The sequence below is a fragment of the Acipenser ruthenus genome, chromosome 1 (assembly GCF_902713425.1).
Source record: "Acipenser ruthenus chromosome 1, fAciRut3.2 maternal haplotype, whole genome shotgun sequence".
NCBI lineage: Eukaryota > Metazoa > Chordata > Actinopteri > Acipenseriformes > Acipenseridae > Acipenser > Acipenser ruthenus.
In genome coordinates, this window is record NC_081189.1 from 62954725 (window position 1) to 62971252 (window position 16528).

Below are 16528 nucleotides of genomic sequence, written 5' to 3' on the forward strand. Positions count from 1 at the left end.
TGACAGGCATAGGCAATGGCTTGTTAGGCAAAATTAGTTCATTGAAATGAAGTACATACTGCATTATACTTTAAAATGTAATGCCATTTTATGATAAATGTATAAAAAGCATATTGTAGTTCTGTTATTGGTAAATATTTAATCTGACCATTACATTACAGTGTATATAGTATGATGAAAGCTGCACTTTGTAAACCATTCTGCTCTGTTTACAGGATAACCTGACGATTTACTATTGAAAAATTAAGAGAGACCTTCAACATGAATACAGGTATGTTAACATTTAATTTAGTTGCTATGTGTTTTAGTTATTGATTGTTGTTAGTGCTAGTATTTCTTTTGACTGGAAATACCTATGAATTGTAACACAGGACCATATTTTCAGCATCTGTTAATTGTTTCAAAACCAAACAATTGAATAATACAATTCCATGACTCTTAAGCCCTCTCAAGTTGCCTGTTTCTCATTTTGTTAATAGCATGGCATTTCTCCTTTAAAAAATATGTGTTAATTAAAGAATAGAGTAAATGATTTATTTGAAAGTGTTTTAAAGTATTTATTTTATTATTTTATTTATTTCTTAGCAGACACCCTTATCCAGGGTGACTTACAGTTGTTACAAAGTATCACATTACAAAGTATCACATTACAGATACAGTTATAAAATACAATACAATCAGTAGTAAGAGCAAATTCAAATGAGAGACAATAAATACAGTAAATAATTACATTTGAGAGTGATTATGACTAAGAGCAATTAAACTTAAACATATTTGGTTATAAGAGTAAATTGTATTAAGAGCAAGTAGTAAGTACAATACATGGATAAGAACGATTTCAAATAACAGCAATTACAAAAAACGTGAATACCGTTACCTTTAAGAGTAAAATCAAGTGCAAGATACAGAAAATAGAATTATAATTGAGAGCAGTAGTAGAATACAGCAAAGTGTGGAGCAGTTAAGTGCAAGTACAAGATGATGTAAGTACAGATACAGTGCCATATAGTCCAGTATAGTCGAGAGTTGTGATGTTTACAGATGCTGTCTGAACAGGTGTGTCTTGAGGAGACGCCAGAAGGTGGTCAGGGACTAAGCAGTCCTGATATCTGTGGGTAGGTTGTTCCACCACTGAGGGGCAAGGGTGGAGATGGTCGTTCCACCACGGAGGGGGTGAGAGGGGGTGTAGGGAAAAATAATAGTCTGGAGGTAGGAGGGGGCAGAAAGGTCAAGACAGTGATAGGCAAGTACAATAAGGAAAAGACAAGGCGAGCAGCAGAGTTTTGGATGAGCTGGAGCGGACGGAATAGTGGAAGCAGAGAGGCCGTCCAGGAGGGAGTTGCAGTAGTCAAAGCGGGACAGTACCAGGGCCTAAACTAGAAGCTGTGGAGTAGTCGATGAGGAAGGGATAAATTTTACGTATGTTGCTGGAGGGAAAAGCGACAGGAGCGTGTGAGAGTAGAGATGAGCTGAGAGTAGGAGAGGGAGGGGTCGAGGGTGGCACCAAGGTTCTTGGTGGATGAGGAGGGAGAGAGGGTGGTGGATTCAAGAGGAATAGAGATAGAGAGATCAGCGGTGAGGAGGAAGAGGGGGGAAGAAAAGGAGGTCTGATTTGAAGAGGTTGAGTTTAAGATGATGCAAGTGCATCCAGGTGGAGATGGCTGAGAGACAAGTAGAGATACGGGAGGAGATGTGGGAGGAGAGGGGGGAAAGAAGAGGAAGATCTGGGCATCATCAGCATAGAAGTGTTACGAGAAGCCATGGAGGAGATGAGGGGACCCAGGGAGCGAGTGTAGAGAGAAAACAGGGTCCAGGACTGAGCCTTTCGGGGACGCCTGTTGAAAGTGATCAAGAGGCAGAGGGTGAGCCACGCTAGGAAACCTGGTACATGCGCTCGGAGAGGTAGGAGGAGAACCAGGCAAGAGCAGTGCTGGAGACTCAGAGGTCATCAAGGGAGGATAGGAGAATAGAGTGGTCGACTGTGTCAAAGGCTGCAGAGAGGTTGACGATAATTAGGACAGAGGAGAGGGAGGCGGCACGGGCAGAGAGTAAAGAGTTAGTGACAGAGAGAAGAGCAGTGTCAGTGGGCAAAAACAGGATTGGAGGGGGTCGAGCAGAGAATGTTTTGACAGGAAGGCAGAGAGCTGGTGATGTACCGCTCTCTTGAGGGTTTTGGAAAGGAAAGGGAGAAGGAAGGATGGTAGTTCTGGAGGGATGAGGGATGAAGGGAGTTTTTTTAAGATGGGGGTGATGCAGGCCTGTTTGAAAGCCAGAGAGTAGTGAGGTGAAGAGAAGAAATGAAATGGAGTAGAGCAGGGGTACCAGCCTGGAAAAGGTGACGAGAAGGAGGGTAAATTAGTAGGGGTTGCAGAGGAGTAAAGATACGGGAGTGAGTGAGCAGGGGGCAGGGGGTGGGGAAGGAGGCGAGGTATTGAAGAGTTTCCGTGATTTTGGAGGAGAGAAAGGAGGCAAAGTCGTTGGCCGAGATAGAGGAAGGTGGGAGAGGGGGGGAAGGGCTAAGAAGGGAGGAAAAGGTAGAGAAAAGTTTACAGGGATTGTTGGTAGAAGACTGTATGATAGAGTGGAAGTAGGAGCGTTTGGCAGCGAGTGTAGAAGAGAAGGAAGAGAGGACCAAGAGATAGCGATCCAAGGCAGCAGGACTACAGTACTAGAGCTCTTCAGTAGTAGAGCTCTTCAACTCCACACAGAATTCAAATACTTAAGCTCCAGAGGCTGATTAATTTCATACACACTGGCTGATGACAAGTCTGTTAATCAGAAGGATCTTAAGTTCAAATCTTGCCTCGTGTGGCATGGATACGAATAAGACTTTTCCAAGGAAGTGATGTAGGTGATGGATTTAGTGATTGCCTGCAGCAAAGACAAAATAAAGGTGACTTAGTACATATCCATGACCACAACAGTAATGCACAGTAATGTAGTTTTTGCTTAGCACGCAGGAGTTCTCGTTTATCACATATATAGCAGTTAGTTAAGGTTTAAACCAGCCCTGTTTGTTAGTATTCATTCTATTCAGGGAAGTAGGAATAAAGTACTGTTTTTTTTTTTTTGCAATTACTACAATTACTACAATTAATTACTGAAATAAACAATTACTGTGTTAAGGTTCCTATGAGTTTAGGAGCTGCTCTTCAGTTCTACTTACCTGTCATATATGTATATAAAGTAGCCAAAGTGTCTTTGTATTGATAAGCGCCAGCACCCTCTAGAGCAGCAGTTCTCAAACTTCGCTGCACTGCGACCTCCTTCTAGTAATACTGCGCAACCCCTCTGCCCTGTGTTATTGCAGAATAGTTAGTATTGAAAAGTAAAACATGCATTGCAAAGTAATATCAACAAAACTAATGTATAATGTATATATATATATATATATATATATATATATATATATATATATAGATAGATAGATAGATAGATATATACACAGTGGCTCTCAAAAGTATTCACCCCCCTTGGACTTTTCCACATTTTATTGTGTTACAACATGGAATCAAAATGGATTTAATAAGGAGTTTTTGCCACTGATCAAGGCAAAAAAGTCCATAATGTCAAAGTGAAAAATAAAATCTACAAATTGTTCTAAATTAATTACAAATACAAAACAGAAAATAATTGATTGCATAAGTATTCACCCCCTTGAGTCAATATCTGGTAGAGGCCCCTTTGGCAGCAATTACAGCCATGAGTCTATTTGGATAAGTCTCTACCAGCTTTGCACATCTGGACACTGCAATTTTTGCCCATTCTTCTTTGCAAAATTGCTCAAGCTCCGTCAAGTTGGATGGGGACCTTTGGTGAACAGCAATTTTCAACTCTTTCCACATATTCTCAATTGGATTCGGGGCTTTGACTGGGCCACTCCAGGACATTGACCTTTTTGTTTTTAAGCCACTCCAGTGTGGCTTTGGCTGTATGTTTGGGGTCATTGTCCTGCTGGAAGATGAATCTTCTCCCAAGTCCCAGGTCTCTTTCAGACTTCAGCAGGTTTTCCTCCAGGATTTCTCTGTACTGTGCTGCATCCATTTTGCCCTCTATCTTCATGATGCTGCCACCACCATGCTTCACGGTTGCTTGCGCCAAACATAGCACTTAGCGTTGAGGCCAAAAAGCTCTACTTTGGTCTCATCAGACCATAGAATCTTCTTCCACTTGGTCTCAGAGTCTCCCACATGCCTTCTGGCAAACTGTAGCTGAGATTTGATGTGCGTTTTTTTCAACAATGGCTTTCTTTTTGCAACTCTCCCATAAAGGCCAGTTTTATGAAGCACCCGGGCTATTGTTGCCGTATGCACAGTGTCTCCCAGCTCAGCCGTGGAAGACTGTAACTCCTTTAGAGTTGCTATAGGCCTGTTCTAGTCAGATTCACAGTTGTGCCATATTCTCTCCATTTCTTAATAATGGACTTTACTGTGCTCCGGGGGATATTCAGTGCCTTGGTTCTTATATCCTACCCCTGATTGCTGCTTTTGAAGAAGCTTATTCCGGATTTGCTTTGAATGTTCCTTCGTCTTCATGATGTAGTTTTTGTTAGGAAATGTACTAACCAACTGTGGGACCTCCCAGAGACAGGTGTATTCAACCTGAAATCATGTGAAACACCTTAATTGCACACAGGTGGACTCCATTCAACTAATTATGTGACATCTAAAGACAATTAGAGCTTATTTAGGTGTGTCATAGCAAAGGGGGTGAATACTTATGCAATCAAGTATTTTCTGTTTTATATTTGTAATTAATTTAGAACAATTTGTAGATTTTATTTTTCACTTTGACATTATGGACTTTTTTCGTGTTGATCAGTGGCAAAAATGTTGTAACACAATAAAATGTGGAAAAGTCCAAGGGGGGGAATACTTTTGAAAGCCACTGTGTGTGTGTATATATATATATAAATTTATTTTTAATTCATAATACAATCGCAGGATTTTTTACAGCCAACAGTAAAAAAAATAAAATAAATAATGCTTCCAGGTTTACGCGATCGTACCACAAGGACAGCCTCTTGATCCAGCTTTCGATTTAGTCAGTGAGAGAAAGGACAGATGTATCTCGTCCTTGGAGTGATGTGTTAGAATATTTAAGCGATCAAAAATATCTGCCAGCTAAGATAGCAAAGCAAGCCATTTACAGCATGATTTCCACAGTTTTAGAGAGAAAACAGAGGTTGCAATGCATTTGCGCTACAAGTTTTTTGGCAACCAAATTAAACATCTTTATTTTCAACAGGGGCAGGTTCATTTCTACTCGCAAAGCCTTTTATGACTTCTGCTTACGTCTGATTCAATTGAAATGGCAATTGATTTTACGGTTCCTTAACAAGCCAATTAGTCACATTTCAATAGTCTGGACTTCCATTTAACTGGAAAACAACAAGTTGAGCTTTTGCTCGGTGGGATTTTAGCACATGAAACTGTTCTTTTCGGCAAAAGGTCCGGAGCCTCTGCTAAATTTAAATTACGGAAGGATATAACCGAAAAAATAAATGCAACCTCTTCCATAAAAAGGTCAAATAAAGAAGTTTAAAAAAAGATTCTGGGACCTAAAGCACAGAACAGTTGTGATGCATAATTCACCACCTAGTCTCTGTAAGTCACTTTGGATAAAAGCATCTGCTAAATGACTAAATAATAATAATAATAATAATAATAATAATAATAATAATAATAATAATAATACAGCCTGCCCATAGGAAAAATAAAAATCCTTAGTTTATTTCAATATAGCAATATATTCTCTGATGCAATATTAATATTCATATTCTTTACATGCAATGAATGTTTCTGTATGTTTGTGAAAAATCATAATAAAAATGTTAAACATTAATATGCATTTGTTACATCTGTTTTATAGCGGTCATATGGTAATTATATATTTTAATATATTCTAAAATTAGCCAGCCTACACTTAGAAGCCCCTGTTCACATTTTCAGAACAAGGCACTGTTCTCCATGATAAATGAGTCATGGCATGAGCCAGGGTACTTGGCAACTACATCAGTGATAATTGAGCATCACATAAAACTTGCACAGTTAAAGATCGATGATGTTTTCTGCTTCGGAAACCAATTTCATTCCTTGAATCTGGGTATATCGCAACATGTATGTAATCTATAGCCCCTTTCACACCCAGGTCACAATCTTGCTTAGTGTGAAACCACGTACCTGGGTTGTTCCCGGGTTAACCAGAGTCCCAGCGACCCACCTCAGGATGTGGGTTGACACGCTTTGACCCGGACTGAGCGAGACAAAATGCATGACGGCCGACGAAATAACAACCAGCCACGCTTGCATGAAGGTTTCACTTCCGCAAGGAACGGTTTTGTTTACTCTGTTTTGCCATATTTTTGTTGCTTGAGACACACCATGAGTCATGTTGCAGCAAGGAAGAAGAAACATTTAATCTAATCAACATTTGGGCCAACGGTTTAATACAGAGAAGCTTTGATGGAAGTAAGCTTCCAGTAACAAGCTGCTTCCGGGGCATTGATGCGCATATTGGTTATTTGCGTCACCCAGGTCAACCCTACTTTATCATAAGCAATGTGAAATCACATAGCCGACCCGCATGAAACCAGGTCCTGACCTGGGTACAGCATGCCAGTGTGAAAGGGGCTTATTACACCTAGCACGTTCGGGAATCCAGAAAACTGATACAAATTGTATTTGGTTCTATTTTAATCCACATCCCCAATTGGAAATATTATATACTCCCTTGCCCTACGGAAAAGTGCATCTGTGACATCAGTCAGTATCTTTGACATAGAAGACTGACAGCTGTTGTCTGGATGGCACCCTGTGATGCGGCACCCCCCAGCCCTGGGAGTATTTGGTTTGTTTTGTATAGTTTGAGTTATATAGCATGGATGAGTTAAAGTGTATATTGGTATTTTGGCACAGGGAATGCACAAATTAGTTCACGTGCAGACTGTGCCAGGGCCAGATTGAATGATTAGTAATTGAGTCCCGGCACAGCTGTATTACAGAGACACGAATCACTCACTGGAGGTTGGGTGTACAGCGAGGAGGTATGGGAGAGAGAGGAGAAATAAATACAGTAGACTTAATAATTGATGCACATGCTGGTTCTACACCAGGGCGATACTTGTTTGTTTTGTGTTCAGTGTTTGTGTCTATTTTGGCCATCATGCCTTTTGTTTTCTCTAAATCTTTTATTTATTATTAAAACGCGCAGCAGCGCTGACCTCATAGTACAGACTCTGTCACTTCCTGGTCTGACTTCACCACAAGCCATCCGGTTCACACACCCATTGCATGAAAATGAAGGGCTGCTGTAACTACAGGTATGGTGTGACTGCGGGCTGTTTGTGATTCTAAATCAGACTCACACAGCTCTGTTATAGTGGCTTCATCCAATCTACGCAGGAGGGTCTTTTTTCCTCCTCCCTTCCCTCTCTTGCTGCAGTCGGTCAAAGTTTAAATAAGACATGACAGGGGTCATGTCTTAATTAGCGAGAGTATTTTGGTGTACTAAGTGGGCACATCAGTGATTTGCACCTTTTGAAAATACAACGTTATTTGTAAAATAGAACTAATTACGGACTTTAATTGCTTAACAAGCTGTAATTCAAGTGCATTTTCATAAAGCGCAAACCCTGAAATGCCATTGCGCAACTGACTTATAGGACTTTTTAAAATAAGGTGTTTTGCGACCTGTTTTTCACTTTGCACCTTCTGAAAATCAGGCTCTTAGCATCTACAAGCTTTTTTTTTTTTTTTTTTTACTGCTGATTGGGTCCTTGTCGTCAGCACTTGTTCTGCTGCAGTACCACTAGATTCCCCTTCATCACTCCTGTTTCCAACACTTTTCTTCAGAAAACAGAATTTTTTGATATTTATGCAACTTTTTGAACTCACTTCACAACAAAAATCACAGAGGCTGGACTTAACACTACAGAAGTGCATTCCGCTGATTGGCTGACATGCAAGTTGGTTGCTAGGTGACCAGTTCAGACAAAAGCAAGAGCAAAGGATTCATTGGGAGTAAAATTTTGAGTAAAAAGCGGCAATAATAATAATAATAATAATAATAATAAATGAACGTACCTCTTTCTTAAACTAAAATCGCTTTTTAAATTGCGCAGGTATTTGCGACCTCATTAAAGGCACTTGTGACCCCATTTAAAGGCACTCGCGACCCCCAGTTTGGCTCTTACTTCTATAAAGGCACTGCTTGTGGTACGTGTATCTTGGAAGGCAACTGGAAGGGAAGAGCAGCTCCTAAACTCATACAAAAGTACCCTAACACAGGAAAAAACTAACATCATAAAAAGGTAAGGGGACACAAATCAATGAAATTTGAAGCTACTTAATTAACAGTTACTAGAATGAAGTGTGAGACTCATTTGCATTGTATTGCATCACTGAACAACGTGTTAAAGGATTACACAGTTAAGTATAAATTGTGCGTGCTAAACATGTTAACAAAAAAAAGTTTGGCTGTTGCTGCTTCAGCAGCAGTGAATACTGTATGTGTGATTGCTGATGTAATAAAATAGTGTTCCAGCTTATAAATACCAAGAACAGGTGGTATACATAATTAAACACAGGGAGCATACCTAATTAAAAATTTAAATAACGTTATGATGCATCTGCTAGTCAAATCTGGATCCTACAGGAAGTGAAGTAAAGTAATAATAATAGTAGTAATAGTTAAATCTGCTCACCGTGTTTGTTCGTCTGTCCTGCACCGTCTGTTTCGTGTTTAGTCGTTTTGTATGTCTGTTTATTTTGGCGCAAGTGCCGTGTCCTGTGTTTTTGTTGTTGCAAACCTTTTATTTTCTGTTCCGTTATTAAATGCTGAGCGCAATCACGCGCTCAGCTTTACCAAAAACCCCATCTCTCTGTGTGTTACTTCCTGATTCTGGTCTGACGCCACCCACTCTGGCCGTCTTTGTGACAAGGCCCAATACATGTGACTCTTCAACAATGAAATACTGCTTTGGTACAGAAATGGTGTGTTGGTGTGTGGTGGTTTACATTAGCTGGTAAATCCAGACACTTTTTAAAACAAAACAAAAAATGATATGCTCATGTTAACATATAGTACATGCTTTTTGCATAACCAAATGTTTGGCAAACTTTAGACCGCTTCTAAAACATGTTCAAAGGAATAGTAGCTTGTTTTAAATAACCTCTAGTAATAATATATCTTTCAAGTTTTTTATGATATTTTTGTGATCTATAATTTCTTATTTACCAATGCCAAATATTTTAAATTATAAAGAATATTTGTAATGCATTTTCACGCTGCTTGGTAAGGCTGTGTGATTTTCCCAATGTTTTGCCACAAATCTATTCCATAAATATTAATGTATTGCATTTTATTTTTTTACTTTTTGAGTTAATAATTTAATGCAGCATCAGAAATCAAGGATGCATTTGAAAACATGATATATATAACACATCAGAAATCAAGGCTACATATATGCACATAGTGGCATACAAGCTCATTAATATGCTACTTATCCCTGACATAATGCTTTGCATGTAGTAAGATTTGCTAAATATTATACTAAGCATTTTACATTTTGAAGCATGTTTGTAATTCCTGCATACAAGTCCTAATGATGCATGTGCTTACCTCTTATGTGTTGGGCATGTGTCTGTGTGGTGCTGTGCTTTCCAGAAAAAGGTGGATGTGCTCGCAAACGTGCTGCCATGTCTGTCACATTAAGAGCTATGAAGAGAGTCCAGAGTTCGCCAAACCTATATACGGTTTCAGGTATTAACTCCAATCAAATAACATGAATGAATGGATAAAAATAATAATAAAAAAGTTATATAAATGAAAACTTGGTAAATAGTGTCTCGAAAATACTTGGATGTATATATTTCATATTTTGTATGTGTTTCCATTTCCATATACTTCTAAATGTCTTCTTAAAAACAAAAACAACAAAAAAAGATTTGCTCATACAGCACGATAGTAGAATCTCTGTAAATGGGAGGTTAGCTTTTTGTACAGTAGACATTAGTTTTTTTTGGTTTCTGAGCATGTCTTTCTCATTCAAATACATTTTTTCAAAAAAATGATCAGAGAAGAATTTTAGTGATGCAGCAGAAAATGTATGTAATGTTTTTGAAAGCAAAGCAAATCAAAGGACCCAGGTGTATTAGCTAATCTGCTTCTATTGATAAAATAGACCCATAGCAACCATTGTGTGGTTAGTTTTTCTGCCTGACCATACTTCCTGCCTGGCGCTTTGCTTGTACTATTGGTCTTAAACCCTGACCTCTGCAAATTGAAACCACTGTTGTGTAATATGGAAATTAAGAAACAGTTTGACTCAAGTACAATCTTATCTGAGTATCGTCTGGATATGTTGTATTTAAACAGAAGATACGATGGTTATATTCTTTTCTGTCGCTCATTGTTTTTTTGCAGTTTATAATAAAGTTTCCTTATTTTCTTGTGGCTTCTGAGCAAATCTTGATATTAGTATTGTTGTTTGTTTGTTTTTTTGCCTTGAAGCCAATTTTTTGTTTTACCAATCTGAGCATATAAACTAAGGAAATCAGTTAAGGGATGTGAAATTGAAATAAAAGTGTAATGTACAGGGTCTTGTATGCTATTACTTTACTACAGCTGTGGCCAAAAGATTTGCATCACCCTATAGGATTAACTAATTTAGCTTCATAAAGTCTAATGAAACCTGCTGAATAATGTTACGTTAACATATTGAATCACATACCGCTTTGTAGTTTTCCATATACTTAACGAAAAACTGACAACAATTGAAAAATGTGACATTTTGAAATCTAACATGAAATACTGTACTACCACTATAGCTTCCGGTAGACTTTTGCGATATCATTTTGTAGTTTCTTCGATTTACACACACATATATATATATATATATATATATATACAGACGTGCTAAAATTTGTTGGTACCCTTACAGCTCATTGAAATAATGCTTCATTCCTCCTGAAAAGTGATGAAATTAAAAGCTATTTTATCATGTATACTTGCATGCCTTTGGTATGTCATAGAATAAAGCAAAGAAGCTGTGAAAAGAGATGAATTATTGCTTATTCTACAAAGATATTCTAAAATGGCCTGGACACATTTGTTGGTACCCCTTAGAAAAGATAATAAATAATTGGATTATAGTGATATTTCAAACTAATTAGTTTCTTTAATTAGTATCACACATATCTCCAATCTTGTAATCAGTCATTCAGCCTATTTAAATGGAGAAAAGTAGTCACTGTGCTGGTTGGTATCACTGTGTGCACCACACTGAACATGGACCAGAGAAAGCAAATGAGAGAGTTGTCTGAGGAGATCAGAAAGAAAATAATCGACAAGCATGGTAAAGGTAAAGGCTACAAGACCATCTCCAAGCAGCTTGATGTTCCTGTGACAACAGTTGCAAATATCATTAAGAGGTTTAAGCTCCATGGAACTGTAGCCAACTTCCCTGGGCGCGGCCACAAGAGGAAAATCGACCCCAGATTGAACAGAAGGATAGTGCGAATGGTAGAAAAAGAACCAAGGATAACTGAGATACAAGCTGAACTCCAAGGTGAAGGTACGTCAGTTTGTGATCGCACCATCCGTCGCTTTTTGAGCGAAAGTGGGCTCCATGGAAGAAGACCCAGGAGGACTCCACTTTTGAAAGAAAAACGTAAAAAAGCCAGACTGGAATTTGCTAAAATGCATATTGACAAGCCACAATCCTTCTGGGAGAATGTCCTTTGGACAGATGAGTCAAAACTGGGGCTTTTTGGCAAGTCATATCATCTCTATGTTCACAGACGAAAAAATGAAGCTTTCAAAGAAAAGAACACCATACCTACAGTGAAACATGGAGGAGGCTTGGTTATGTTTTGGGGCTGCTTTGCTGCGCCTGGCACAGGGTGCCTTGAATCTGTGCAGGGCACAATGAAATCTCAAGACTATCAAGGCATTCTGGAGCAAAACGTACTGCCCAGTGTCAGAAAGCTCTGTCTCAGTCTCAGGTCATGGGTCCTCCAACAGGATAATGACCCAAAACACACAGCTAAAAGCACCCAAGAATGGATAAGAACAAAACATTGGACTATATATATATATATTTGTTCATTATGTCTCAATCCTAAAATTCTAGGTGATGCAAAACTGTTGGCCATAGCTGTACTTTTAGATTGTGGTCCAGAATAGCTGCAGGATAGTGTGAAAAAAATACTGTTTTCTTATTTTTGCCATATTCAAAACATTTCTTTCATTCACCCCTATTAGATCTGTTGAATTAGACCAAGCATAATTAATGTAATCAACTCTTCAACTGATTGACAGATATTTATGCCTTGCAGCACAAATTATAATAAAAAAACGAAAATACAAAAGCCACTCAGCAAGTGAGAGTCTTTCACTGTCTGTCTCCACTTTTTCCACACCATTTACTTCTCATTGCAGCTGCTCACCAAGATGGCCCAGCAAGCTTAATTAGGCTGTTTTACTTCACGTATTGATTGGACAGCCCCATTTACAGCTGTCTAGCGCTTGTGGGATCAGGAATTATAGGATGTTCTTGCCATTTATCTACGACTTGCTGCAGATTCTTAAAAATCTGGCCACAAATGCACACAATTAAAAAGACGAAAAGTTTTTTTCTTTTTATTTTTGTAGTAATGTTTTCAGCTGATATATTCATTTTGCTTTGTTCAGTTCCCCTAGCAGTTTGTAAGATGTTGGTTGTGCTCACAACACACCCCCATAGTTAGATAAATGCAAAGAGGAAAAATGTATGTTCAGTGATTTGTGAACAGGTTACTATGAAGACCACCAATGATTCATTACTTATTGCCACGTTGGGAAAACTAAATATTAAACAACCCACCTCTTGTTTAATTGATGGAAAGATAGTTATATGTATCAAGTTTGAATACTACCATACTACTCTAGAAAAATACATTCTAATGTTATTCTACTGCCTTTTCGTGCAACCGTACAATTATACTTTTGAAACCAATGTTCTCTGATCCATAAGAACTTGAACAATCGTGCATCTATATTATGGTACATTTGGGATATTTAATAAAAAAAATGATATACATAAAAAACATCACATTAGATTAAAAAAAACTTCAGCTTTTCTTTAAAATATCAGGGAAAAAAATGTTTATTTTCCCGTTCAGATCAGCTGAGATTAAAGAGCTGACCCCATCAGCGTTTGTGTCAGTTCCTCTTTTTTAGCAGTATCCCAGTTTCCCACTTTTTTGCATACCCAAGATCAGTGTTTGGGATGAACAAAGTAGTTGGAATTTTCCCACAATCTCCCATATCTGTCCATTTAATAAGCTAGCCAGAACAGTTCCTCAACAGGTGAGGTAACAGATCCACTTCTCCAAATCTCACACACAACAATTTATTCAATCCCACTTTCCCATCCCTCACCATCCATACTCTAAAAATGCATGTAGTGGTTATTTTGGCATTATCAGACTAGAGTTTAAATATTGGACCTAACTTTGGCATTAGTAATACAAGGGTACAGTAGAAACATTGTTTTTTTCATTCTTAATCTTTCCTTTTCTGCTTTAATCAGGAATTAATATAAGTGCATTGGGCATCAAATATCTATTAAACCACTGGTAAATTTGATAGAATATGTGAATCAGGTTTAACAAAGTGAGCCTAACACTTGTTCAAACCCCTAACCCCAACACTGGTTGCAAATCATTGTTTTGTTATGTTTTTTACATAAAACATAATCTTTATTTTATTTTTTTCCTTAGGTAATGACTCCCAGTCATCAGATTCAGGTAATTAAATGTAATGGTTTGAATACAATACTGCATGAAATAGCTTTTTTTTCCTATTTAAGCGTCCTCTATAATAATGTGTCTGGACAGTACATATGTATATACATATGATATCTAAAAAAAAAAGGGCCAAGTTAAAGATTTATGTGTTCAGTGTTTGCCTCAGTATCACCAGCCAAAGCAATTAAATCTATTCTTGAGTCAATTATATTTTCATATTAATCCCTTAGACTATATTGTCTTCATACTCTGCAGATGTCTGGAGATCTTGCAGTTCTAATGATGGGCTTAGAAATGGCGATGCAAGCAGTTCGTCTCTGGCAGCCAAGGGTTTCAGAAGTGTCAGGCCGAATCTACAAGACAAGAAGTCTCCAACACTGGTAAATTAAATTTAAAAGCATTTTCAACTCACATGTGCTTATGGTGGTTCATGTGTCTTATAGTGTACATATACAGGGGTGGATTTGTGTTGCTGTATTGTGAGTAATACAGTGAGCAATGCGAGTAATTATAACACTATTTTTTGTACCTCGTATTTAACTTGCTCTTAAACACTTACGGTACGTGTAAATATTAATAAAATACATTGACGTTTGAAGAAGTTACAGGTGGTTTTGATTTTATTTTTGTTTTGCTGGGTTTGTTGTGTTGTTACTGTTGTACAGCACCTTGATCTCTTGAAAGACACTTTTATAAATTCAACTTCAAACAATTATTATTATTATTATTATTATTATTATTATTTCAGTAAGCCCTGTTTCATCATTGAACTCTTTTAACTTAAATGAGGGGACATTCAAGAACAAAACTAATTTTCCATACACAGGGCTGAGGTGCATTGTAAGCCATTGGATACTCCCTTAGCCCTCCTGCACCTTACTTCTGTATGTGGTACTCAAACATGAATCTCATGATAACAAATTTAATTATATTAGTACAGTAAATATATTAAAACATATAGAACAATATTGTTGAGTCAAACATTATAAAAGGTGATACCAAGGTAAGAAAAATGACTAACACATGTTTTATTTTGTTTTCTTTGTTTCTTTCTTGATTGTGTGCTGTGTGGATCTCTATGGCTCATAAAGGTCCCACTTCTACCCCTTAGGAAAGACAGCTTTCACTTGTCCCCTCTTTGCAATAAGCAAAATAAAGCACTTACTTCTAGTTCTAGTTGTAGTCAAATGCATGAACCACCCTTTGACATTGCCCATTTAGATGTTCAATATTTAACAAATAAGGAGGCTATGCAAGAAGACTCCAGAAACACCAGTACACCTTTTTCTTATAGAGAGACCTCCTTTAAATCTAAGACAACCACCTCTAATCTTTCAGGAGATGGTACTAATGTCTACCCTCAAGCCAGCAACAGGCAGACTCAAGAACGTAAAGTTTCTGCCCTCAAGTTAACCTTATCAGAAGGTCAAGATGCCACTAATATTCCCAGTGCACAACAGAAGCTTATTCTTAAGCACACTGCAGAAGTAAAACTTAAAGAGCACTCCTTGTCACCTCAAGATCCTAAAAGCCAGCTTGAGAGACCCACAGCTTCTCTTTCCATTCAGATTACCCCGACCATTGTTCATAACACAGAACCTGGGCCTAAGGTTGCTCAGGGGCAGTCACCAGTTCCTTCTACAGAAACCAAAAAGATGACATCTATGGATACAAGACAGGCATCTTCATTCTCATCTTCAGCAAGGGGTCAAGTGGTATAAAATCCAAGTTTCCGTCTTGTGAAAGCCAGTTCACTTTCTAAACAATGCTCCCATTGACCGGAATAATACCTGATACCCCTACCTAACCTCCAACTTTTAACACAAACTGCTGAAAATCTTTTATGGAGTTAAAAAATGACACACAAAGTTTAAATATTACTGTAACACAAATAGGAAAATTAAGAAAAACAAGTCATACAAAAAGTTCCTGGAATTCACGGGATAATAGTCTCTGTAGGATCAGAATTTAATCAGTGGTATAACGTTTCCAATGTACATAGCTAGGCTAATAGTTGAGAGCATCCATTATGCAGCAGTTTGTTTTCTAATTTGATCTTTCCCAAGCTCTTTTTTTTGTTTGTTTCTGGATGTAGCTAATTAATTTCAATATGTGCCTTTGGTACATCACTAAAAAAAAGATTACGTTTCCATGGTTACAACCATTAACCACAGAAGAGCTCCACCTAAAGCCAAAAACAAAGCACACTACTTTTGAGACCAGGTTTTATATCTACAGTGGGTTTTGTTATGTACAGCAGTGCTTGTCAATGATTCTCAAGTTTATTCAAAGATTTTATAAAATATTCTTTCCTTCCTAATTAGCAGCCAGATTCTTTAGCGCCACTAAAAAACGAACCCATTTAGATATTTTTTTTAGTAATATGATCTCAGATCTCAGGCTTCCTTTCTTAACCGTGTAACAATGTAAACACATTATATGACTAACATGTATGTGTCAAGTATTATATTAGTTCCCATCTTGCCATTTTGGTTAAAGGTTTTATTTTTATTTTTTTTCCACCCTCAGCTTGAAATCCATAATCTTTCTGCAAAAGCCCCACAGACAGGCAGACAAACCTCACCAGAAGCATCCCTGCCTCCTCACCTGTTACCTGTTAAAAGATCCAGTTTCTCACCTGACAACTACACCAGTGTAGAGCCAATTAGCTTGCTGAAAGTAGATTACCTTATCCCTGCACCTCTCCAGAAGACCTTAGCCCCAGCGCCATACTCCCC

At 37.9% G+C, this 16528-nt stretch overlaps 1 protein-coding gene across 16 annotated transcripts in view; it reads left to right on the forward strand.

Annotated features, from left to right (window-relative positions):
- Window positions 1–16528, forward strand: part of LOC117421159 (sorbin and SH3 domain-containing protein 2) — a 146517-nt gene that overhangs the window by 75320 nt on the left and 54669 nt on the right. For 13 of the 16 annotated variants that reach the window (XM_059027214.1, XM_059027208.1, XM_059027203.1 and 10 more), the window contains 4 exons: window positions 216–271; window positions 9667–9762; window positions 13764–13790; window positions 14046–14170. In XM_059027214.1, coding sequence (XP_058883197.1) covers window positions 262–271; window positions 9667–9762; window positions 13764–13790; window positions 14046–14170 — 258 coding nt within the window. In that variant the 5' untranslated portion in view covers window positions 216–261. Of the gene's footprint in view, window positions 1–215; window positions 272–8122; window positions 8312–9666; window positions 9763–13763; window positions 13791–14045; window positions 14171–16528 lie in introns of all 16 variants that reach the window. The other 3 variants (XM_059027216.1, XM_059027230.1, XM_059027222.1) reach the window with 3 other exon arrangements.